A 25,139-nucleotide genomic window follows, 5' to 3' on the forward strand; every position below is an offset into this window, starting at 1 on the left:
CTAATTGTATGACGTGGGAAACTAGAAAGAAGAAAATAAAAAATGCCTTATGCCGGTGCGGTGGCTCACGCCTGTAATCCCAGTACTTTGGGAGGCCGAGGCGGGCGGATCACGAGGTCAGGAGATTGAGACCATCCTGGCCAACATGGTGAAACCCCATCTCTACTAAAAATACAAAAATTAGCTGGGTGTGGTGGCGCATGCCTGTAATCCCAGCTACTCAGGAGGCTGAGGCAGGAGAACTGCTTGAACCGGGACCCGGGAGGCAGAGGTTGCGATGAGCCGAGATCACACCATTGCACTCCAGCCTGGGCAACAAGAGTGAAACTCTGTATCCAAAAAAAAAACAAAAAAAAAACCAACTTATAATTCCACTATTCAAGCTGGCTACTATTCACTCACTATTCCTGAGCCACTGTGCCTGCCCTGGATCGATCTTAAATTATTGCCTTTGCTTGGCTGGGTGCGGTGGCTCACGCCTGTAATCTCAGCACGTTGGGAGGCCAAGGCGGGTGGATCATGAGGTCAGGAGTTTGAGACTAGCCTGATCAACATAGTGAGACACCGTCTCTACTAAAAATACAAAAAATTAGCCGGGTGTGGTGGCACATACCTGTAGTCCAGCTACCTGGGAGGCTGAGGCAGGAGAATCACTTGAACCTGGGAGGTGGAGGTTGCAGTGAGCCGAGATGGCGCCACTGCACTCCAGCCTGGGTGACAGAGCGAGACTCCGTCTAAAAAAAAAAATTGCCATTGCTTATAGAATTTTTTATTTATTTATTTTTTTGAGTTCAGCTTCTGCCCTTATTTTATAGCTGGGGTCCTGGTCTCGGTCTTAGTTTCATTGGCTTGTCTTGTTATTTCCTTGGTGAGGTGTATTTAATCTTGATTTTACAGATGGTCAGATGGAGACTACGTGTGAAGCTGTAGAGTAACACATGGTGCCCAAGAGTTGTGTTTATTCAGCATTAATTACTTTGTTGATCATAGACAACAGGTTGTTAGCCTTAGATCTGTGCTGTGTCCCCCCCACCATTTTCTATTGGTTTCCTCATTATTTATTTCCCTATCCCCATTTGTGTGAGGCTTTTAAAGCACTTGTTTGACCTGTGATCTGTGACTAATGTGGGTATGAGGTCATCCTAGTTTTCACTGGAGCCAACTTTTTCACCAGCAATTCTGTCTAAAATTTACCTCCTTCTGTAAATATATTCCAAAGTCTCTTTCACTTAGTTAATTGAAAAATGTGATCTTGAATGTTTAGATAAGTTGTGTATGTGCTGATCGGGCTCTAGGTTTATCTCATTCAGGCAGGGAGCTGTTGCAGACAGGACTGGGCATAAAGAGGCTTCAGTCTGCTCTGAGCCATGTGACTTTTGACAAGACCCTTAATGTTTTAGTTCTTCATCTGTGAACTGGGGCAGCGATACCTGGCCTACTTGTTGGCCAGTGTGAGAATCACCTATAATAACAGCTCTCAGATACTGATTGTGTGCCAGACCCTGCAAATGAGTGCAGGTCATTTGGTGGGGGCACATCCTCCTTTTACAGATGAGGAGACTGACCCTGTAATATATGGCACAGCTTATGTATTACAGAACCTGGTTTTGAACCAGATCTTTCTGAGCACACAGCCCACATACATCCTGGTGCATATATGTTATATCTTTTAGAGAAACATTTGGAGGGGATTAAACAAATGTAAATTACAAATGTAAATTACATATAGTTACAGTGATTCTGTTTCACTATAAAATCTGTGAGGTTTGTCAGTTACTTTTTTTTCTTTTGGAGACTGAGTCTCGCTTTGTCACCCAGGCTGCTGTACAGTGGAGTGATCTTGGCTGACTGCAATTTCCGCCTCCCAGGTTCAAGGGATTCTTCTGCCTCAGCCTCCTGAGTGGCTGGGATTACGGGTGCGCACCACCTGTAATTTTTGTATTTTCAGTGGAGACGGGGCTTCACCATGTTGGTCAGGCTGGTCTCAAACTCCTGACGTTGTAATCCGCCCACCTCGGCCTCTCAAAGTCCTAGACAGGTGTGAGCCACTGCGTCTGGGTGGTATGTCAGTTTTGGCTGATGTCTGCTACTTTTCCCAGATAAAGTGCTTTTTCCCAGTAGGCAAGGGTAAGTGCAGGACACTTAACTGTGATTTGTAAACAAACTTGCTCGTTCTTAACTAGTCTTCTTGAAAGCCATATAGAGGCCGGGCGTGGTGGCTCACGCCTGTAATCCCAGCACTTTGGGAGGCTGAGGTGGGTGGATCACTTGAGGTTGGGAGTTCAAGACCAGCCTGACCAATATGGTGAAACTCTATCTCTACTAAAAATACAAAAATTAGCTAGGCGTGGTGGCGCATGCCTGTAATCCCAGCTACTTGGGAGGCTGAGGCAGGAGAATTACATAAACCCAGGAGATGGAGGTTGCAGTGAACCAAGATTGTGCCACTGCACTCCAACCTGGGTGAAAAAGCAAGACTCCATCTCAAAAGAAAAAAAAAAGAAAGCTGTATAGGATGTCTCTTGGAGTATGTAGTTGGTTGCATTGTGTTTCACGTTGGTGTTTAGAAAATGAGGTCTTGCTTCCAGTACGAGAGCAGACAGGATGAGACACAAACATTGTCTCTCTGAAGAAGGCCCGCTGCCAGGGGATTGGAGTCAGAGAAAGTGAGGCTCCTCAACTCCTTGTGCTTACTGAGGCCCAAGGAGAATTCCAGGTGCTTTTGACGCTGGTGCCAGATCCCTCCTAGCTCTGTTGCGCAGAGGATCTAGCGGACCAGAGTTCTCCACCAAACACAGCTTTACAAAGTAGGAATAAGTTTCTTCCTTGAGAGGGCAAAGTGCTGAGGTCCTGTGTTAATCAGCCGGCTGCCTTGAAGTGGCCAAATTTTGTTGACAATGGGCTCCCGTACCCCCAACAGTGAGCTGAGCCTTTGCTTGGATATGGTAGAGGGAGATTAGGCAAGGATAGCTTTCAGTGAAGAGTTGGCAGGTTGTTTCAAGATTCATTAATACATTCTGTAGTCTCCGTAGTTTGGAGAGGTAGTTATCAAGTATTTTGGAAAGATAGTCATCATGAGGAAAATCCTGGTCAAAGAGAATGATTTTTATGAGAGCTTGCTTTTGTCAGAAAAGGAGTACAGGTTGCTTTTGTGAATTGTTCGTGTGTTGCATTCCATATTCAAGCCCCTCTGCATTTTCTCAAGGGCACAGCTTGGTCCTCTGCACATGTAGAGGGCCTCACTGCATGTATTTGGCTTTCCCCTTCTCTTTGTCTTCTCCCTCCAGCCTGGCCTCCTTTATGGGTTCCTTCGCAGCAAAGGTGTTGATGTTCCCAGGCAAATGGGAGGTTCCTTTCTCCTCAGCTTAATGTGGGGCCCTGACAGCCCTTGAGTTCATGTAAGACAGCTTGGCGATCTTGTTTCTGCTGCACTGCTAATGCCATGGTCCTCCTGCTCTGAGAGTGTGTTATCACACCCCTGACCAGGCCTCCCTCAGCTCAGATCTGGTCTGATGTTTCTGTTTATGGGATACTTTTGCCCTGCCTGTCATTACTTAAAATCCCAGCTTTGTTTTCTTCTCAGGCTTGCTCCTTTTTCCAGGTACTCCATTTGGAGCAATGATTCCACCTTTTCTTCCAGTGTCCCAGGCCTGAGAAGCATCTTTTGAGGCTAATTCACAGTTTTATTTGTCTTCTGAAGGATCTTCTAGATCCAGCCCCTTTTCAGATTGCTCACCGCTGCTGGCAGTGGCCTCCTTACTGAAGGAACGAACACTAAGTTCCCTCTTAAGTTCCCAGCCCCCACCTTCCCTTTTATATTGAGTAAGTCTGGAGCCTTTCTGAGGTACTAGTTTTATCAAGTCACACTTCTGATCAAGGAAGTATTTCTTCAGACTTTTTTTTTTTGAGGCAGAGTCTCGCTCTGTCACCCAGGCTGGAGTGCAGTGGCGAGATCTCCGCTCACTACAAGCTCTGCCCCCCGGGTTCATACCATTCTCCTGCATCAGCCTCCGGAGTAGCTGGGACTGCAGGCACCAACCACCACACCTGGCTAATTTTTTTGTATTTTTAGTAGAGATGGGGTTTCACCGTGTTAGCCAGGATGGTCTCGATCTCCTGACCTTGTGATCCGCCTGCCTCGGCCTCCCAAAATGCTGGGATTACAGGTGTGAGCCACCGCGCCTTTGCCTAAGTCTTCAAGCACCTCCTTGATTTTTCCCTTGCTTTACTTAAAGCAAAACAAAACAGAAGATAGGAAGCTCATTTTCTTCTGGTTATGAATAGTTAGGTCTTGTGGTAGCTCACGTCTGTAATCCAGCACTTTGGGAGGCTGAAATGAGAGGATCACCTGAGCCCAGGAGTTTGAGACCAGCCTGGGCAACATGACAAAACCCTGTCTCTAAAAGAGAAAAAGAAATATGAAGAGAATCATACTCGCATAAAAGTCTGTCAGGAGGACTGGATGCCAATATTGATGTAATTGATTCTCTTTTTAGAAATAGGGGAATTTTTGTTTTTTTTATTCCTATACAATTTTGGTAACCAATTTCATTCATAAGTCGTTGAGCTTTTTTTTTTTTTAAACTCCTGTGCAGTTTTGGTAACCAGTTTCATGTATAAATCGTTACCCTTTTTTTTTTTTTTGAGGTGGAGTCTTGCTCTGTCTCCCAGACTGGAGTGCAATGAATGGTGCGATCTTGGCTCACTGCAACCTCCACCTCCCGGGTTCAAGTGATTCTCCTGCCTCAGGTTCCCGAGCAGCTGGGACTACAGGCATATGCCACCACGCCTGGCCAATTTTTTTGTATTTTTAATAGAGGTGGGGTTTCACCATGTTGGTCAGGCTGGTCTCAATCTCCTTACGTCAGGTGATCTGCCCACCCTGGCCTTCCAAAGTGTTGGAATTACAGGTGTGAGCCACTGTACTTGGCCAATTTTTTTTTTTTAATTGCATAAAATAGTACTGGGTAAAATAGCACTGTGGATATAGTTGCTTAATAGATTGTCTTCTGTTTGGGTTTTTAAAAAAAAGTTGGTTTGTCCGGGCGCGGTAGCTCACGCCTGTTATCCCAGCACTTTGGGAGGCCGAGGCACTCAGACCACCCAAGGTCGGAAGTTTGAGACCAGCCTGTCGAACATGGAGAAGCCCCATCTCTACTAAAAATACAAAATTAGCCAGGCAGGGTGGCGCATGCCTGTATCGCAGCTACTCGGGAGGCTGAGGCAGGAGAATTGCTTGAACCTGGGAGGTGGAGGTTGCAGTGAGCCAAGATCGTACCATTGCACCCCAGCCTGGGCAACAAGAGCGAAATTCCATTTCAAAAAAAATAAGAAAGCAAAAAAATGCCCTCAGTGTACTTTTGTTGGATGAGTAAATAAATCAGTCACCTCAAAAATCAAGGCCTTAACCTTCTGAAGATCCTTTCTACTAAAAATGTCACTCTGGTCACTGAAGTACCCCTGCTGTCTTTATGTTGAATTTCCGAAAATAATGGTAACTGAATGCTGGAACCAGCAGAGAACTGGTTTGGCCTGACCTCAAGTAAGTTGAAGATGCATTTTATGGCAGTCTTGAATTCTGCAGATCACTTACTGTTTAGCCACTGGTTTAGCTTCCCAAGCTTGTTCCGTTGGCAAATTAACTTTGGAAGGGCAGTAAAGTACACAGTGAAGCCTGCTCTGATTTAGGAGAGTTCAGTTTGTAGGCATTAGAGAAATAATCTTCCAAAAAGTTTAAGTACTAATAAAACACTTTTTGGAAAAAAAAATGGGCAAATGGGGGAAGGAATGAAATGGGATGAAATATTACAATAATTTATTATAGCAGTCTCTTTTTTTTTTTTGGGGGACGAGGTCTCTCTCTGTCCCCCAGGCCAGAGTGCAGTGATGCGATCATGGCTCACTGCAGTCTCAACCTCCTGGGCTGAAGTGATCCTCCCACCTCAGCCTCCTGAGTAACTGGAATGAAAAGGGCATGCCAACACCCCAAGCTAATTTTGGTATTTTTTGTAGAGACAGGGTTTCACCATGTTGCCCAGGCTGGTCTCAAACTCCTGGACTCAAGCGATCCACCTGCTTCCAAAGTGCTGAGATTACAGGCATAAACCACTGTGCCTGGCCTTATCATAGTCTTTATTTACTTTTGAGCCTGAGTTTTGCTCTTTTTTCTTTTTTTTGAGACAGTGTAGTGGCCTGATCATGGCTTACTGCAGCCTCAACCTCTCAGGCTCAGGTGATCCTTCCACCTCAGCTTTCTGAGTAGCTAGGACTATAGGCATGTGCCACCACCATGCCTGGATAATTTTTTTTTTTCTTTCTTTCTTTTTTTTTTTTCCAGAGACAGAGTTTTGCTCTTGTTGCCCAGGTTGGAGTGCAATGGTGCAATCTCGGCTCACCACGACTTCCACCTCCCAGGTTCAAGCGATTCTCCTGCCTCAGCCTCCCAAGTAGCTGGGATTATAGGCATGCACCACCATGCCTGGCTAATTTTATATTTTTAGTAGAGACGGAGTTTCTCCATGTTGGTCAGGCTGGTCTCGAACTCCTGACCTTAGGTGATCTGCCCGCCTCGGCCTCCCAAGGTGCTGGGATTACAGGTGTGAGCCACCGCGCCTGGCCCAGAGTTTCACTCTTGTTGCCCAGGCTGAAGTGCAATGGCATGATCTCGGCTCACCGCAACCTCCACCTCCCAGGTTCAAGCGATTCTCCTTCCACAGCCGTCCGAGTAGCTGGGATTACGGGCACAGGCATGCGCCACCACAGCCGGCTAATTTTGTATTTTTACTAGAGACTGGGTTTCACCATGTTGGTCAGGCTGGTCTCGAACTTCTGACCTCAGGTGATATGCCCGCTGTGGCCTCCCAAAGTGCTGGGATTACAGGTGTGAGCCACTGCGCTTGGCCATGGTAAGTCTTTAAAAAAAAAAAAAAAAAAATTTGGGCGCGGTGGCTCACATCTGTAATCCCAGCACTTTGGGAGGCCGAGGCAGGTGAATCACAAGATCAGGAGTTCGAGACCAGCCTGGCCAACATGGTGAAACTCTGTCTTTACTGAAAATACAAAAAATTAGCTGGGCGTAGTGGCGGATGCCTGTAATCCTAGCTACTCGGGAGGCTGAGGCGGGAGAATTGCTTGAACTCAGGAGGTGGAGGTTGCGGTGAGCCGAGATTGTGCCACTGCACCCCAGTTTGGTGGCGGAGCAAGACTCTATCTCAAAAAAACAAAACAAAACCAAAAAATTTAATAGAGGAACACAAAAATGTCTTCTATTCAGCTTTGTTAATTAAATGACGGGTTGGCCGGGTGCTCTACAAAAAGAATAAAAAACTAATTGGGCGTATGTCACACGAGCCTATAGTCCCAGCTACTCCAGAGGCTGAGGTGGGAGGATCACTTGAGCCTTGGAGGAAGTTGCAGTGAGCTGAGATTGTACCACTGCACTCCAGCCTGGGCGACAGTGAGACCCTGTTTCAACAAAAAAGAAGAAAAGAAATGATAGGTTAAATGTATTTAGAGATGTAAAAAGCCCAGGGAGACAGACATCTTAGGGGAAAAAAAAGTTTTTTAAACTAGATCAAGGATGGATCTTGGAAATCCCCTCATGAAGAGGAGGGTATATCTTTGTGAAAAATCAGAAAATGTCACTTCTGTTATCTTTTCTGTATTTTGGGCATTCATTTATCTTTCTAGTGGTCATTTTATTGTCATGATGATTACCAATAAAGAACAGGAGTTTTAACATTTTGTAGAAACATTCCTTTTCTCCTTGTTACAGACGTCTGGGTTGCAAGTACGTTGTAGAATATATGGGGTGAAAACCACAGTCTTGTTATAGATTTTAAAAATTGACTTCACATGAAATCAGTGAAGCTTTTGGTTTTTGTAGATCTACTTCACAGCTTTTAAAATTGTATTTGGTTTAAGTGGGTCTGGGAAGAAGTTCACCCTGCTTCTTTAATTGTATTTTTCTGTTGCTGTTCATTCAGGGGCTGCCTATTGTCAGTTTATGGACATGCTGTTCCCTGGCTCCATTGCCTTGAAGAAAGTGAAATTCCAGGCTAAGCTAGAACACGAGTACATCCAGAACTTCAAAATACTACAAGCGGGTTTTAAGAGAATGGGTGTTGACAAAGTAAGTAAATGTTATCTTTTACTGTGGTTAATGTTCCTTAATTAATGATCATTACTAAGGATATAGATGCTAGCTTATGACTTTGGACATTTTCTTTTTATTCTTAATTTATCTAGTTAACTTTTCTCAGTTAACGTAGAATTTACTGGGAGCAGTTTCCCTCTACCTTCTTGCCCCTATGCCCGTTTCTTGTTTCTTTCTTCATTGTCTGTGAAGTTAGTAACTGTTTAGAGGAATCAGCCTGTAAATTTGTACGGTGATTTTTATTTAAAAAAAATTACTGTGTAATCTCTAGTAGTCTGAAATCTAACTCTCTTAATCTGGATTTACTTCTGTAAAAGCATACTGTATGTAGAATAGTTCCAATAGAGAAGGCCAGCCACGGTGACTCACACCCGTAATCCCACCACTTTGGAGGCTGAGGTGGAGAAGATTCTAGAAATACTTGCTTTTTACAGAAGGATACAAGGAGGCTCTGTGGTGGGTGCTGGAAAACTCCTTTCTGCCCCCAAAGTTTTTTGAGGGTAACAGAAACATGGTCCACCGGGCATGGTTTAGCACAAACATTACCTCTGTTTTAGTAGATAATAGATTAAGTAGTTTGTCCCTTCCCCCACCCTTGTGAAGGGTTTATCCTTTTAAGTCATTTTTGGGGGGATAACTTTTTTTTTTTTCCTTTGGCAAAGGTAGTAACACCCCCAGTTATCTTGCTGGTGTGTCTGGTTTTTATGTATTTTGAAATCAGGTTTTTTTTTAAATTTTAGTTCTGTCTCTACAATATATAAAATAGGCATTTATAGTATAAGAATATCACTTAGTTTCCAGGCATAGTTTAAATAGATATAGCTTATATACAGTAATTTTGCATTCATTTTTATGGAATTGTATTTTATTTTTTGAATATGGAAAATGTCTAAAGTATATAAAAGTAATAATAGTGTATAAATAATAAATAGTAAATAGTGTAATGATCCCTCGTGTACCTCAACGGTTAGCATGGCCAGTTTTGTTTTATATCTAATTCTGTCCCATGCTATGTATTTCTGGGTTATTGAAATGAGTACAGAGGTATTATTTGTGAATGCTTCAGTATCGTGCAAAGTAATTTTTAAAAATTATATTTGTCAGGGGGGGTGTATATATAATTGCATATATTCTTTTTATAATACATTGCAACTGGAATCTTTGGAGATTAAAAGATAGTTAAAAGCCAGGCATGGTGGCTCATGCCTGTAGTCCTAGCTACTCTGGAGGTTGAGGCAGGATCATCACTTGGACTCAGGAGTTTGAGGCAGCAGTGAGCTATGATTGCACCACGAGACTCCAGCCTGGGCAACAGAGCAAGACCCCATCTCTAAAAAAGATTAAAAAGTTAAGCTGTAGCCAACACTTCAGTGATTTGAATACTTGAAAACACAGTATTCTTGTATAGTAAAAATACTTACAGGGTCCTTATGTATATTTATTATTATTGTTTTTTGTGGGGTTTTTTTTTGGTGTTTTTGTTTTTTGAGATGAGGTCTTGTTGTGTTGCCAGTGCTGGTCTAAATTCCTGGACTCAAACAGCCCTCAAGATAGCTAGGATTGTAGGTACATAGCCCTGCACCCAGCAAGCATGTTTTAATAGGATTTGGAATTAACTTGGAAATCATATCATTTTGTAAAAATTTATCCTGAGACTGATTCTGCATCTTGATCTATTTTCAGGTTAGAATTATTGTTTTTTCTTTTATTTTCTTTTTTTGAGACAGTCTTACTCTATTGCCCAGGCTGGAATGCAGTGGCACAATCTCAGCTCACTGCAGCCTCCACTTCCCGGGTTCAAGCAATTCTCGTGCCTCATCCTCTTGAGTACCTGGGATTACAGGCGCCCACCACCACACTTGGCTAATTTTTGTATTTTTAGTAGAGACAGGGTTTCACCGTATTGGCCAGGCTGGTCTCGAACTCCTGACTTCAAGTGATCCACCCGCCTCGGCCTCCCATAGTGTTGAGATTACAGGTGTGAGCCACCACGCCCAGCCCAGAGTTTTCTTGAACACGGTTCATTGTAGATGCCTTTGGTTGATTTGTGCAATGGATTTTTCTTCCTTTTAATTACATTTATTTTAATGCTGAATTTACTCCCGTGCCGTAAGTTTTTGTTTCTTCAGTTTCTTCTGGGATATCTTTTTCTTCTGGGCAACGTCCTCTTCTGGTTTAGGAACAATCTATTCCTTTTCAGCAAGGATCATCTCAGTGTGGCAGGGAGAGCTCATGTATGGGTTAATCCGACCATGAGCTCTGTAGATCCGTCGGCGCATCTTAGGTGCTTTGTTCACTTGGATATGCTCGGTGACCAGAGAATCTACATCTAAACCCTTAAGTTCAGTATTACTCTCTGCATTTTTAAGCATGTGCAGCAAAAATTCAGCACTCTTTGGGCCACCGACCTTGTGTCCAGCCCCACTGCTTGGCCTGGGCACACCTGCCAACTCCACCATTGTAACGTTGGAATGGTACGCACTGTTTCTGTAAAGTGACATCTTTCAGATACTTCGTGGCTTTTTGAATATGCATACCCTTGATGGCCTGGGCAGTTTCACGAGTGTTCTTAAAGTGAACACGAAGATTGGAACCTCTTGATTTGCATGATTTCATAGGTTTCTCCGGGTCAAGTGAAGAGCGAACCATTTTCACAGATTACCTCAGGCCGCTTAGGGAAAGAGAGGTCTTCCCTTTTTTTTCAATGGGGTCTCTCTCTGTCTCTGTCACCCAGGCTGGAGTGCAGTGGCACAGTCTCGGCTCACTGCAGTCTCTGTCTCCTGGGCTCAAGCAGTCCAGTTTCAGCCTCCCAAGGAGCTGGGACCATAAGCGCATGCCACCACACCTGGCTAATTTTTTTGTATTTTTGGTAGAGTTGAGGTGTCACCATGTTGCCTAGGCTGGTCTCAAACTCCTGGGCTTAAGCAATCTGCCTGCTTTGGCCTCCCAAAGTGCTGGGATTACAGGCATGAGCCACTGTGCCTGGCCTATGCAGTGGATTTCATGCTTTGTGATAGGCACTGTGGCCATGCAAGTTATATGGCAGACCTACTCTTTATAGCATGATGACACTTGTATCATGTCTTAGGATGTGCTTGGATGTGTATATGTGACTTATATGATACTTGTTCCTTTTTTGTTTCTGATTCCTTTTCATAAATTTGAGAGAGTGGGGAGGGGTTGGTAAGTGTAGGTACTCTTGAAGGCAAACTGCATAAAACTTGCTTTATAAATTTAGGGGCTTACTTAGCCCTAAGGTCTCTAAAATATTTTTTTCTCCTTTTGGCAGAGCTTTATAATGAATTGATGCATGGACTAGTTTGATGCTTGCCAAAAGCCTCTTCTTTTGGGCTAAACAGTTGTTTTTCTCTGCAGATAATTCCTGTGGACAAATTAGTAAAAGGAAAGTTTCAGGACAATTTTGAATTCGTTCAGTGGTTCAAGAAGTTTTTTGATGCAAACTATGATGGAAAAGACTATGACCCTGTGGCTGCCAGACAAGGTCAAGAAACTGCGGTGGCTCCTTCCCTTGTTGCTCCAGCTCTGAATAAACCGAAGAAACCTCTCAGTTCTAGCAGTGCAGGTAAAAAAAACAACCCCAAAACGTTTCCAAAAGATAGCGTTCTAGATATTCATTCAGCATTCAACTAGAATTTTTTCAGTAGCCGTAGGCTTAAGGATCTTAAGAAGTATAATCCCAGGTATGTGGCCCGGGCATGGATTCTGGCATCAGGCAGATAACTGTGTTTGTCCTTAGGTATCTGTAGCCCTGTGTAAGCAACTTCAACTCTGCCCCACAGTTTCTTCCTCTGTAAAATGGGAATTTTAATACTTGCCCCAGAGGGTTTTTGAAACTTGAACAAGTTACTGTATGCAGTTTTGCCAAAGCTCTAGAAATCCATCAGGCCAGCTCATGTAAGAGAGCATTTGTTCATTCCAAAACAAGGGCATTTTCACAGAGCCCTAGGATGGGAAGTTATACCAGAGCTGAACTCCTTGAAGGAGCTGTGTAGGTCTCTCAGGGACTGCTCTTGGCTGTCTGTGTTATTCTGTCTGTAGACCAGCTTCCTATGTATACTCACGGCTTCCCTACCTGCCCTAGAACTATAGCTGTTAGGTGACTTTGGCTTGCCATGGTGCTAGCAGAGTCGAGGGGGTAGGGAGAGGCTCATTTTACATACCTTCTCAGAAGGGTATGGGCTTGATAGCTTTCCCAGGATGTGTTTACAGTAGTATAGAATGTGTATATTGTGGGACAGGGTAGATAATTAAGGTTTCATAATACCTTGAGAGAGGCTGGTTCATCTGATAGAGAGGGTAGGCTGAGTGCTTTCTAAATAGCTTTATGGAGAGACAGTTCGCATGCCATATAATTACACTTTTATATTTAGAGTATAAAGTTAAACGGTTTTTAATATATCTCAAGAGTTGTGTAACTATCACCACAATCAATTTTAGAACATTTTCATCACTCCAAAAAGAAACCTTGTGCTGGGCGCAGTGGCTCATGCCTGTAATCCCAGCGCTTTCGGAGGCTGAGGCAGGCAGATCACTTGAGGTCAGGAGTTTCAAGACCAGTCTGGCCAACATGGTGAAAACCCGTCTCTACTAAAATACAAATATTAGCTGGGCATGGTGGCGCATGTCTGTAATCCCAGCTACTCAGGAGGCTGAGGCAGGAGAATTGCTTGAACCCCAGTGGTGGAGGTTGCAGTGAGCCAAGATCGCACCACTACATCGCAGCCTGGGCGAGAGAGAGAGAGACTCTGTCTTAAGAAAAAAAAATTTAAAAAAAGGAACGTTGTGCGTAGTTAATAGTTGTCACTTTCCACTTTCCCCAGCTTTTCGCCCGCCCTCCAGCCCTAAGCAACCACTTGCTTTCTGTCTCTGGATTTGCAAATTCTGAAGTTCTGCTATACATAGAATCATAGAGTATGTGGTCTTTTGTGTATGGCTTCTTTTGCTCAGCCTGCTGTTTTCAAGGTTCATCCATGACCTAGCATGTATCATTCCTTCATTCTTTTCTATTGTGGAATAATATTCCATTGCATGCCTGTACCTCATTTTATTCAGCAGTTCATGGTCATTTGCGTTGTTTCCCACTTTATGGCAAATGGGGATAATGCTGCTATGAATGTTCATGTGCAGCTTCTGTGTGGACATACGTTTTGAGTTCTCTCAGTTACAGACTCAAAGGTATATACTCTGGGAGCAGAATTGCTGTGCCATGTGTTAACTCTGTATTTAACCTTTTGCGGAACTACCTGTTTTCCAAAGTGGCTGAGCTGTTTCCATTCCCATCAGCAGTATATGAGGGTTCCCATTTCTCTAGATATTGAGTACTTTTTATTCTTTAGCTGTTTAGAATGGGAAACTGCATAGATAACCCTGTGCATTTCATATTTCAGATGCTGCTACCAGTTGAGTGGAGACGTGCATTAAGCATTTAGTCTTTGGGATAAACGTGCTAGAGAGAGTCATCCAGAGGAAATGCCTGTTACTGTGGGTGAAAGGCCTTGTGATTATAGTTTGGGGTGTTAGGAAGATGAGATATTTCCAAACCTGGCATGTAATATGCAAACTTTACAAAATAATTGCTAAGTAAGTGAATCATCAATGATATCTATACCTTGAGGTTTAGCCCATTCTTGATTTTTACTTGTAGATAGGTTGGCTGCTTTACTCCTTTTTTCTTGTCTTTGTCTGCTTTTGGCTGTAAATACTGAGAGACGTCTGTAAATACTAGTCAGTGTGATGCTTTTCTCTCCTCACCTTCCTAAACTCCTTCTAAAAGGTAAGCAGAGAGAAAGATTTTAAAGCAATTCATGGGAAGAGCAGGCTCTCCTGCTCTTATGGATTCCCTCCCTCTTCCAGTCCAAGGAGTTGGAGGTGAGGAGTTAGGAGGGACCTAACTTTCCAGATGGGGAGCAGTGGGCACCTGGCAGCAGCCAGGACTGTGTGCTCATGCCTGGCGTGAAGTTTGCCTTTGCTCTACGAAGCTGGATTTGGTTTGTAGATGTGTTAACTAAATCTTAGCTGTTGTAACCAACATGAAACAACCTGTTTGTGGATTTGGTCAGAGCTGGGTTAAGGTGGATCATCTCTATGCACCGGAATGACTGTACCCCTTTCAGATGCTAGTCCTGTTCACCGCAGTGGAGAAAAGACCTCACTGAAGGACTTATTCCCGGCATGAAACATCATGACTGAAATTGGTACTTAACTCTGCTGCCAGGATAGAAACCACTCAGGCAAATGTGGGAGTGTGGTCTTGCATGCTGGGTCTCGCTAGCATTGGTTCCCTTCACTGAACACCTGTGGAAGGCAGTTGGTCACAGCTTCTCCATGTTGTCTTGTGGATTTTTTGTTTGTTTGGTCTGAAATTACTCCTTTTCAAAAACCTGTGCTCTCTTTTTCAGCTCCCCAGAGGCCCATGTCAACACAGAGAACTGCTGCGGCTCCTAAGGCGGGCCCTGGTGTGGTGCGAAAGAACCCTGGTGTGGGCAACGGGGATGACGAGGCAGCTGAGTTGATGCAGCAGGTGGGCACCCCTGTGTTTAGCACGTGAGTCACCTCGGGGGATAGGATCCTTGCAGTGGCTGGGGTGCCTTGTCCGTGTTCTTAGATGAACAGCTGCCTTGTTTGCTTGCCAGAGCATGTGACACATGTGAGCCTTAGGTGCTGTGTGTGGGGAGCATGAGTGTGGAGATGTAAGGGAGGGATCAGGCATGCCTGGGCTCTCTTAGTGTGGCAGAAGCCTGTGCTCGGAAACCAGTGCTTAGAATAGAATCCCGTTGAATGTTTCTGGAATGCTGCCAGGGACCTGGGATTCGGAGAATGAAAGATAAAGGAGGTCTCCTTTTTGAATAATTTAGTAAAAAGAATTCTGCAGTCTCTCTGCTGAGTCCCGGACTGGGGTCACTGGAGATTGGAATTGAGAGTGGAACTGGTATGAAATGCCTGTTGCTCTTCTAGTTCTATTCTTAGTAACTGGGTGATTTGAAATGTCTTCTTCAGGAGTAAATGTCCTTAAGCCACCTGTCAGAGGTCTCTGTGGATCAAAACAAGTTTTAGAATTTTAGACATTTTCCCACTAATCCTTGTAGTTGCTTTGTTTGCTTGCTTTCAGATGATTCTTTTTATTCTATTTTTTAAATTTTATTTTATTAAAAAAGTTTTGTTTTAATAAAATAGAGATAGGGTCTCACTATTGTTGCCAAGGCTGGTCTCTAACTCCTGAGCTCAAGTAATCCTCCTGCCTCAGCCTCCCAAAGTGCTGGAGTTACAGGTGTGAGTCACCACGCCTGGCTCCATTGAAAAAATCTGGAGTGCTCTGTGATTCCAGTGAGTTTGGGATTGAATCCTTTTACTTTTCTAAAAGCCAAGTCCTAAAACTTGAGGGAATTGATCTCTAATGCAGAACCTCTCATGACGCACACTTGAACTCCTGAGAGATCAGGACAGTGAGAACCTGCCCAAAGATTATGTTTCACTTTTTTATTTTTTCTTTTCTTTTATTGAGACGGAGTCTAGCTGTGTTGCCCGGGCTGGAGTGCAGTGGCGCGATCTCAGCTAACTGCAACCTCCGCCTCCCAGGTTCAAGGGATTCTTCTGCCTCAGCCTCCCGAGTAGCTGGGACTACAGGCGTGCACCACCGCGCCTGGCTAATTTTTTGTATTTTTAGTAGAGACAGCGTTTCACTGTCTTAGCCAGGATGGTCTTGATCTCCTGGCCTCGTGATCCACCCACCTTGGCCTCCCAAAGTGCCAGGATTACAGGCGTGAGCCTGAGCCACAGTGCCTGGCTGTAGCTAACATTTTAAAAGTGCTTTCGTCATGCACAGTGTAAGCACTTAATTTCACTTTCGCAGCAACCCTGTGAGGTTTTACACATAAGGATAGTGAGGCTCGGAGAGGTTAAATAACCTGAGCTAGGATTTGAACCCAGGTATACCTGTCTCCAGAACCTAGATCCGTCAGTCTGTGCTGAATGGGGAATTGAGGAAGAGGTTATTTGATTTATCAAAGGTATATAGATGTTTCTCTTCCTTGCACCCACCTTTGGAAACTGTAAGTACTCACCAGGTAATTACTCTGGGCAAATTGCTGCTAAGCGTTGATGAGAATACCAAGGCATGGGAGATCTGACCTAGACCTAGACGGGTTTAATACAGTTGGAGAAGATGGACTTGGTGCCTGCCTGTGGTCAAGTCCCAGATGAGGGTTACAGAAGGCAAAGACCACAGCTCTTACGGGGGAGAGTGTGACTGGGGTCTGAGGAGGCTTCCTTCCCTGAGAGGGTGACCAGAATTAGCTGCTTTGGATGGTTGGTGTTGTAGAACTTTAACAGTTGTTGTTGGGAGGGGTTGTGGTCTTGAAGTGACTTGTAACTCTGTTGTATGTCTGTCGGTGCTGGGGAACGTTGAGAGGCTAAGGTTGCAGAGGCTGAAGGTCACTAACCAGGTGCTTTGTTGATCCTGGAAGGCTGGGATCAAATGCTCATACCCAGGTGGTTCAACCCTGACATAGAAGTACTGTGTTTGGTCTGCACAGAGTTTTGTTTGTTTGTTTGTTTGTTTGTTTATTGTTTAAATATAAAGGATTTGTCTCCAGGTTGTCAGAGTCCTTCCCATGCCTGTTACTAACCCTCTTGGCTCATTGACATTATCAGGCCTCCCTGAAAGTGTTTGCATTTGGAGCCCTTTGTAAGTACGAAAACTGGAGCCACATGGGTTTATCAGGCTATGGGAAAAACAGTGTATCTGCACAGACTACCTTGTGGTATTCGTATCCTTGGGAGATCTGCAAAGATTCTACATTCTTAAGTCGTCCTGGAGAAATTTAATTGATTTTAGTCCAAAGCAGTGCTGTCCAATGAAAAAGTAAAAGGTGAGTCAGAAGTGTGAGCTACCTGATTTACACTGTCTAGTAGCTACACTAAAATGAATATAAAAGAAACAGGTAAAATTAATTTTATCAATACATCATCTAATATGTAAAAAATAATACTCTAGCATATAATCAAATATAAATGATTATCAATGAGCTGTTGTACATTTCAAGACTCTGTTACATCTTTGAAATCAGGTGTGTGTGTGATACTTGTAGCTCATCTCAGTGGCACTGGTCAAGTTTAAGTGTTTATCTAGACACATGTGGTTGATGGCTACTGTGGCCAGTGCAGGCCTGAAACACTGACTTGGGCTTCTTAGGTTATAACTGTTGCTTTACTTCAAGATAAGGTTCTAAGAGTGACCTTAATTACTAGCCACAGATTTTTTTTTTTTTTTTTTGTCTTTCGGAGATGGAGTCTTGCTCTGTCACACAGACTGGAGTGCAGTGGTGTGAGCTCGGCTCACTGCAACCTCTGCCTCTCAGGTTCAAGCGATACTCCTGTCCCAGCCTCCCAAGTAGCTGGGATTACAGGTGCTTGCCTCCACGCCCAGCTAATTTTTGTATTCTTTTTTTTTTTTTTTGAGACGGAGTCTCGCTCTGTCACCCAGGCTGGAGTGCTGTGGCTGGATCTCAGCTCACTGCAAGCTCCGCCTCCCGGGTTCACACCATTCTCCTGCCTCAGCCTCCTGAGTAGCTGGGACTACAGGTGCCTGCCACCTCACCCGGCTAGTTTTTTTGTATTTTTTAGTAGAGACAGGGTTTCACCGTGTTAGCCAGGATGGTCTCGATCTCCTGACCTCGTGATCTGCCCGTCTCGGCCTCCCAAAGTGCTGGGATTACAGGCTTGAGCCACCGCGCCTGGCCTAATTTTTGTATTCTTAATAGAGACAGGGTTTCACCATGTTGGCCAGGCCGGTCTCGAGCTTCTGACCTCAGGTGATATGCCCTTGTTGGCCTCCCAAGGTGCTGGGATTACAGATGGGAGCCACTGCACCTGGCCAAGCCACAGATTTTTAATAACCTCATTAATACAAACTTAAAAGGAGTGCCACATGAAAGCCAGTGTCTTAGTATATATTTTTGAGTGATTTAGTGTTTATTATGTGTGTATAGTTTATGAGCAATATCATGGACAAATGCTACTTTGGCCTTTATAGGTGGGACCCAGAAGGCTGGGTATCTGGTTTGGCCTTGATAATTTGTTGGACAGAGAAGGTTTTAAAGGGTTTGAGAGGGTAGCACTAGTGAAACGTTGGTGTATAGGTGGTTACCAAGCTAGCATTCCTTTTTTTTTTTTTTTTTTTTTTCGTGGTGTGATCTGGGCTCACTGCAACCTCCGCCTCCCAGGTTCAAGTGATTCCCCTGCCTCAACTTCCTGAGTAGCTGGGACTACAGGTGCGCACCACCACGCCCAGCTAATTTTTATATTTTTATAGAGATAGGGATTCACCATGTTGGCCAGGATGGTCTCAATCTCTTGACCTCCTGATCCGCCTGCCTTGGCCTCCTAAAGTGCTGAGATTACAGGCGTGAGCCACTGTGCTTGGCCAGCATTCCTTTTCATAAACTCTTTTGACTTCCTTTCCTCCTTGGTCATTAATGCCACCAGGCATGTGATTATAGAAGACCCCTTCCCTGCCTTTTGGATTGTGGAGCTGTAGCTCTGAGTCTGCTTCCTGCTGGGGCTGATCAACTGCTCTTTGGGACTGTTGGTTTCAGGAAAGGCAACAAACTGCAGCAAAAGCAGAGGCGGGGACAGTGAGGGAAAATGGATGATTTCGCTTTGCTGGCCACCAGGCAGTAGCTGTACTGTATGTATGTATGTATGTATGTATGTATGTATGTATGAATGAGTGAGTGAATGAATGAATGAATGAGACAGGGTCTTGCTGTGTCTCCCAGACTAGAGTGTAATGGTGCATTTATAGCTCACTGCAGCCTTGAACTCCTGGGCTCAAATGATTTTCCCGCCTCAACCTCTTAAATAGCTGGTACTATTGGCATACACCACCCTACCTGGCTAATTTTTTAGATTTTTTTTTGTAGAGACAGGTTTTGCCATGTTGCCCAGGCTGGTCTCGAGTTCCTGGCCTCAAGGGATCCTCTCACCTCGACCTCCCAAAGCTTTGAGATTACAGATGTGAGCCACTGCACCTGGCCCCTCTAGTACTTTATTGAAACTTTCAGTTATTTTTGATTTCTGTGGCTGGTAAAGGAATCGTGAAAGGCTGTCTAGAACTGTGATTCTGGTTTGGTCTGACAAGACTTTGATGATGAACTTTGAAGTTCGCTTTGATAAAATTGTCCTGGTGGTGTCGCCTGCTCCTCATATCTGGATGCCTTTTGACTGTAGGTTATAAAGAGGGTCCTGTCTTCCTGGGTTGAGACTTGGTCTCCTCTGTTGTGTTTGGTGTCTTCATCAGGCTGTGGGGAAGCTAGATAAGCTGTTTATTTCTGTTCTTAAATTTTTATTATTTATTTTTTAAAAAGATGGAGTCTTGCTATGTTGTCACAACTGGCTTTTAACTCAAGCAATCCTCTTGACTCAGCCTCCAGAGTAGCTGAGACTAGGTGTGCACCACTCCACCTGACATGCTTCTATTTTTGTGGCTGTAAGTTCGGAAGGCTGGACTAGATGACTTCTCTGGTCCCTTCTGGCTTGTAGAATTCCCTTCTGCCGAGGTTGTTCTCAGTAGCTGTACCTTTGATTTCATTGCTTTACTTTCCATGCTGCTCTGTGGCCATGACCTGTAAATACAGGTTTTTATGAGGGTTTTTTTTTGTTTTTTTGTTTTTTTTTGAAACGGAGTCTCGCTACGTTGCCCAGGCTGGAGTGCAGTGGCCGGATCTCAGCTCACTGCAAGCTCCGCCTCCCGAGTTTACACCATTCTCCTGCCTCAGCCTCCCTAGTAGCTGGGACCACAGGCGCCTGCCACCTCGCCTGGCTAGTTTTTTTTTGTATTTTTTAGTAGAGACGGGGTTTCACCGTGTTAGCCAGGATGGTCTCGATCTCCTGACCTCGTGATCTGCCCGTCTTGGCCTCCCGAAGTGCTGGGATTACAGGCTTGAGCCACTGCACCCAGCCTTTATGAGGGTTTTATGCTGAAGGATATGCCAGGCAACTTGCATTCGTTGAGAGTTAAATGGAATTCATTTGTCATAGATGTGAATACAGTACACTGGAATGAAGATGCACCATGGTTAAAGTACACACGGGACTGTGAGTGTTATAACTTTTATTAGTCTTGACTATATAGAGTCCTGGCCTAAGCACTGAGACTGATTTCTTCATAGCCTCTTAATGGGAATCAGAGACCCTCAGTGGGGCTAATGGAGGGTCAGAGCACTTTCCATTGGGCTTCCAAAGAGTTCCATTGAGCCCTTTCCAGGGTCCTTTCTATTGATCCCCTTGTGCAGTCAGACCTGGACTCGATTGTCCAGTCCTTTTGTAAGGACTCAGTTTATGATTGTCAGCTACCTTGCCAGGCTGTAATTGTCTCAAACTTCCCTAGTTCTTTCTCCTTAATCCTTTTTTAGTCCCTGAGAAGCTTCTGCATGTTTCAAGGTGTAGTCTGCCCTTTCTGGGAGCTGTTATCGTCAAGGTTGCCATAAACAAATCCATGTTGTTTATCTGAGGCTGAAGAAAATTGACGTTAAACTGATGTGGTTTTTGTCAATGTTGGGGTTTGATCAAAGACCACATCTCCTTTTGGGTTAGAAGTCTGCCTGATATTTTATTGCCATACTAATGCCAGGCATCTCACCCTTTTTTAATGTCTTGTGCAGGTCAACGTATTGAAACTTACTGTTGAAGACTTGGAGAAAGAGAGGGATTTCTACTTCGGAAAGCTACGGAACATTGAATTGATTTGCCAGGAGAATGAGGGGGAAAACGACCCTGTATTGCAGAGGATTGTAGACATTCTGTATGCCACAGATGTATGTGTTGACATGAGGATATTTTCTTTCCATTTTACATAGTTTGGTTGGTGAACTCTGTGCTGACGCTTGTCGTATTCCAGTGTTGCAGTCATCAAAAGACTTCATCTTTGACCCCTCAAAGTCAGCCAGAGGGCACCTCTACCCAGCTTTAGCTTCTGCCTGAGATCTATGAGCTTTTGAAGAAGGAATAGGGCAAGGAGGTGGCTGGCTTGTCCAGCCTCTGTAGTATGCGGCCACTGATAGGTGATGAGTGCCACAAACTGCTCTTAGCCAGAAGCAACCCCTGTCCCCACCCCACCCCACCTCATATTGCTTGGATCCTTCAGCTTCAGGTGCTGCCTCCATTTTATCAGCGCCTGGGGCATGCCCGGAGAAGCAGGCACATGCTCCCTTTTTCACAGCGTGCCCTCATATCACATCATGTCTGGGCATGCCTTTGTCCTCCCTCCTAGGAATTTGCCTGGTTCCCACTCCCTCAAAGTACTCTATGATCAAGTTTCTTTGGATCCATGTTTATTGCACAGTCAAATCTGTTGATATTAATCACGACATGTTAGTTGATCAGGGAAGACTCTTTTTTTTTTCTAGATTTAGGATTTGTTATCTGGCTGTGTCCACTGTTTAGTGGTCATGTTTGTAATTCTGTGTGCCTGGCAAGGTCTGTAGGATCAAACTACAAACTATTGGTAGTATGTGTAGCACTATGCAAATACAAGGTGGTAATAATGCTGTTACTATCACTGTCCTTGAGACGTATCTTGTGAAATTTCAGGGGATTAAGACAGATGACTGAAAAGTTGATAATCTGCTGAATAAATCTTTAATTTAGAGCTTGCTCTGTGCTATGTAATGAAAAAAAGACAATGAAGATATAGGGGTCCTTGGTTTAGTCTGAGTATTATTTTAGTGGAGCCACATCTTAAGCAAGTTCAGCTATAGAGATTTAGTTAATAGAAATAAGGTAATGGTTGAAAGAGAAGTCTGATTTTACAGCAGAATAGTATAATAATTTCCTGCTCTGAGTCCATGCCAGAATGCCCTGGAGTGAGAATGAGGTGGGAGCCATGAATCTCCTCTTTCCTTGTGCACTCAATTTTTCTGCCACTGATGTTGAGTCAGTCTTGCTGTTGTGAATATTTTGGGTAAAGCATGACTCCTAAGTACAACAAAAGGAAGGCATAAAAGGAAAGCTGGCTGTATAGACAGTGTATTGAGAGAAGATGTTAGAGTACTGAACTTTACAGGGGACTTCAGGGATATTTGAGGGTAAATTTTATTTTTTTTTTTTAGAAATGGGGGTCTCACTTTATTGCCCAGGCTGGAGTGCCTGGTGGTGCGATCATGGCTCAGTACAGCTTTGACCTGGGTCAAGCAATCCTTTTGCCTTGGCCACCTGCGTAGCTGGGACTACAGGCATGGCCCACCAGGCCTGGCTAGTTTTTTTTTTTTTTTTTTTGAGACATTGTCTCACTGTGTTACCCAGGCTGGTCTTGAATTCCTGGGCTCAAGCCTTGGCCTTCCAAAGTGCTGGGATTACAGGCATGAGCCATCACACCTGGCCTTCTTTTTTAAAAAACTGTTTGTTTGTTTGTTTGTTTGTTTTTGAGACGGAGTCTTGTTCTGTTGCCCAGGCTGGAGTGCAGTGACGCGATCTCGGCTCACTGCAAGCTCTGCCTCCTGGGTTCACGTCATTCTCCTATCTCCTCCTGTCTCAGCCTCCGGAGTAGCTGGGACTACAGGGGCCGGCCACCATGCCTGGCTAATTTTTTGTATTTTTAGTAGAGATGGGGTTTCACTGTGTTAGCCAGGATGGTCTCGATCTCCTGACCTCGTGATCCGCCCGCCTCGGCCTCCCAAAGTGCTGGGATTATAGGCGTGAGCCACCGTGCCCGACAAAAAACAGTTCTATTGAAGTATAACTGACATAATAAATTGCACATATTTAAAATGTACCTTTGATGACATAGGTAAAATTACCACCATAATGAAGACAATGTACATATCCATCACTTTCAAAAGTTTGAGGGTAAATTTGATGGTGCTCAGTTTTTGTCTTTGGTGAGATGCAATTCTACTACTCAAGAAATAAAATAGCAGTCACCTGGCCTGTGTAGAACCAGGAAGAACCATTGTCTTTGAGAGGCTTTAAGTATGAGGAAAGTGAACTCACAGTAGAAATGGATCTTTCAGTGGCTTTCCCCTCTCATTTTCCTATTTCAGGAAGGCTTTGTGATACCTGATGAAGGGGGCCCACAGGAGGAGCAAGAAGAGTATTAACAGCCTGGACCAGCAGAGCAACATCAGAATTCTTCACTCCAAATCATGTGCTTAACTGTAAAATACTCCCTTTTGTTATCCTTAGAGGACTCACTGGTTTCTTTTCATAAGCAAAAAGTACCTCTTCTTAAAGTGCACTTTGCAGACGTTTCACTCCTTTTCCAATAAGTTTGAGTTAGGAGCTTTTACCTTGTAGCAGAGCAGTATTAACATCTAGTTGGTTCACCTGGGAAACAAAGAGGCTGACCATGGGGCTGACCGTGTGGATGCGTGTCACACTGAGTGCGGGAGAAGGTGTTGTGTAATATGCTGAGGCGGTGACCTCAGTGGAGAAATGGAAAGACTGAATTGAATTTTAAGCTAATGTGAAATCAGAGAATGTTGTAATAAATAAATGCCTTAAGAGTATTTAAAATATGCTTCCATATTTCAAAATATAAAATGTAACACGACAGGAGACTTTGCGTTTGACATTGTGTCTGGGAAGGAAGGGCCAGACCTTGGAACCTTTGGAACCTGCTGTCACAGGTCTTACAGGGCTGCTTGAATCCTCATAGGCCTAGGCTTTGGTCTAAAAGGAACATTTAAAAAGTTGCCCTGTAAAGTTATTTGGTGTCATTGACCAATTGCATCCCTGCTAAAAAGCAAGAGGCATCGTTGCCTGGATAATAGAGGATGTGTTTCAACCCTGAGATGTTCGAGTTGAAGAGCTCGGTTTTCATTGAGAATTTCTCTATTTTTCCAGTTATCCCCGAAATTTCTATGTATTATGTTTTTGGGGAAGTGAGGTGTGCCCAGTTTTTTAATCTAACAACTACTTTTGGGGACTTACCCACATCTCTGGGATTTGAATGGGGATTGTATCCCATTTTACTGTCTTTTAGGTTTACATTTACCACATTTCTCTTCTCTGCTCCCCTTGTCCACTGGGGACTCCTCTTTGGCTCCTTAAAGTTTGCTGCTTAGAGTTGGAAGTGCAGCAGGCAGGTGGTCATGCTGCAAGTTCTTTCTGGACCTCTGGCAAAGGGAGTGGTCAATGAAGGCCATCTCGTTACCTTGGGATCTGCCAGGCTGGGGTGTTTTCGGTATCTGCTGTCCACAGCTCTCCACTGTAATCCGAATACTTTGCCAGTGCACTAATCTCTTTGGAGATAAAATTCATTAGTGTGTTACTAAATGTTAATTTTCTTTTGCAGAAAGTACAGTACCGTGTCTGAATTAATTATTAATATTTAAAATATTTCATTCCTTAACTCTCCCTCATTTGCCCACAGCCTACTCAGTTCCTTTGTTTGGCAGGATTCTGCAAAATGTGTCTCACCCACTACTGAGATTGTTCAGCCCCTGATGTATTTGTATTGATTTGTTTCTGGTGGTAGCTTGTCCTGAAATGTGTGTAGAAAGCAAGTATGTTCTGATAAAATTGTTGTGTAGTGCATGCTGTGTGGAGTTCAGAGGAAACCCAGATTCAGTGATTAACAATGCCAAAAAATGCGAGTAACTAGCCATGGTTCAGATGGCAGTGGTGCTGTTTCTCTTTTGTGGCCTTTTAGACTTTTGTTGCCCTAAAATTCCATTTTATTAGGAACCCATTTTCCACCTGGTCTTTCTTGACAGGGTTTTTTTCTACTTTAAACAGTTTCTAAATAAAATTCTGTATTTCAAGAGTATCATGTCTTCTGAAATTTGTCTTGCCCTGGGTATATGCTGTTAGGTTCAAGTCATGAGAAACTAGTGCTTCTTTCTTCAGTGAGGACTGATCTTTTCACATCCTTTACTGATTTTTCAGATGTGCTTATTTCTTCTTCTTTTTTTTTTTTTGAGATGGAGTCTTGCTCTGTCACCCAGGCTGGAGTGCAGTGGCATGATCT

The 25,139-nt window shown here is 44.0% G+C and overlaps 1 protein-coding gene across 3 annotated transcripts in view; it reads left to right on the forward strand.

Annotated features, from left to right (window-relative positions):
- Positions 1-24,938, forward strand: part of MAPRE1 (microtubule associated protein RP/EB family member 1) — a 33,161-nt gene extending 8,223 nt beyond the window's left edge. For all 3 annotated transcript variants that reach the window (XM_045362749.3, XM_045362751.3, XM_015457626.4), the window contains 5 exons: positions 7,986-8,131; positions 11,531-11,738; positions 14,575-14,696; positions 20,836-20,988; positions 23,212-24,938. In XM_045362749.3, coding sequence (XP_045218684.1) covers positions 7,986-8,131; positions 11,531-11,738; positions 14,575-14,696; positions 20,836-20,988; positions 23,212-23,268 — 686 coding nt within the window. In that variant the 3' untranslated portion in view covers positions 23,269-24,938. The remainder of the gene's footprint in view (positions 1-7,985; positions 8,132-11,530; positions 11,739-14,574; positions 14,697-20,835; positions 20,989-23,211) is intronic.
- Positions 24,939-25,139: the final 201 nt, after the last annotated feature.

This window comes from Macaca fascicularis, chromosome 10, assembly GCF_037993035.2.
Source record: "Macaca fascicularis isolate 582-1 chromosome 10, T2T-MFA8v1.1".
Classification (NCBI taxonomy): Eukaryota; Metazoa; Chordata; class Mammalia; order Primates; family Cercopithecidae; genus Macaca; species Macaca fascicularis.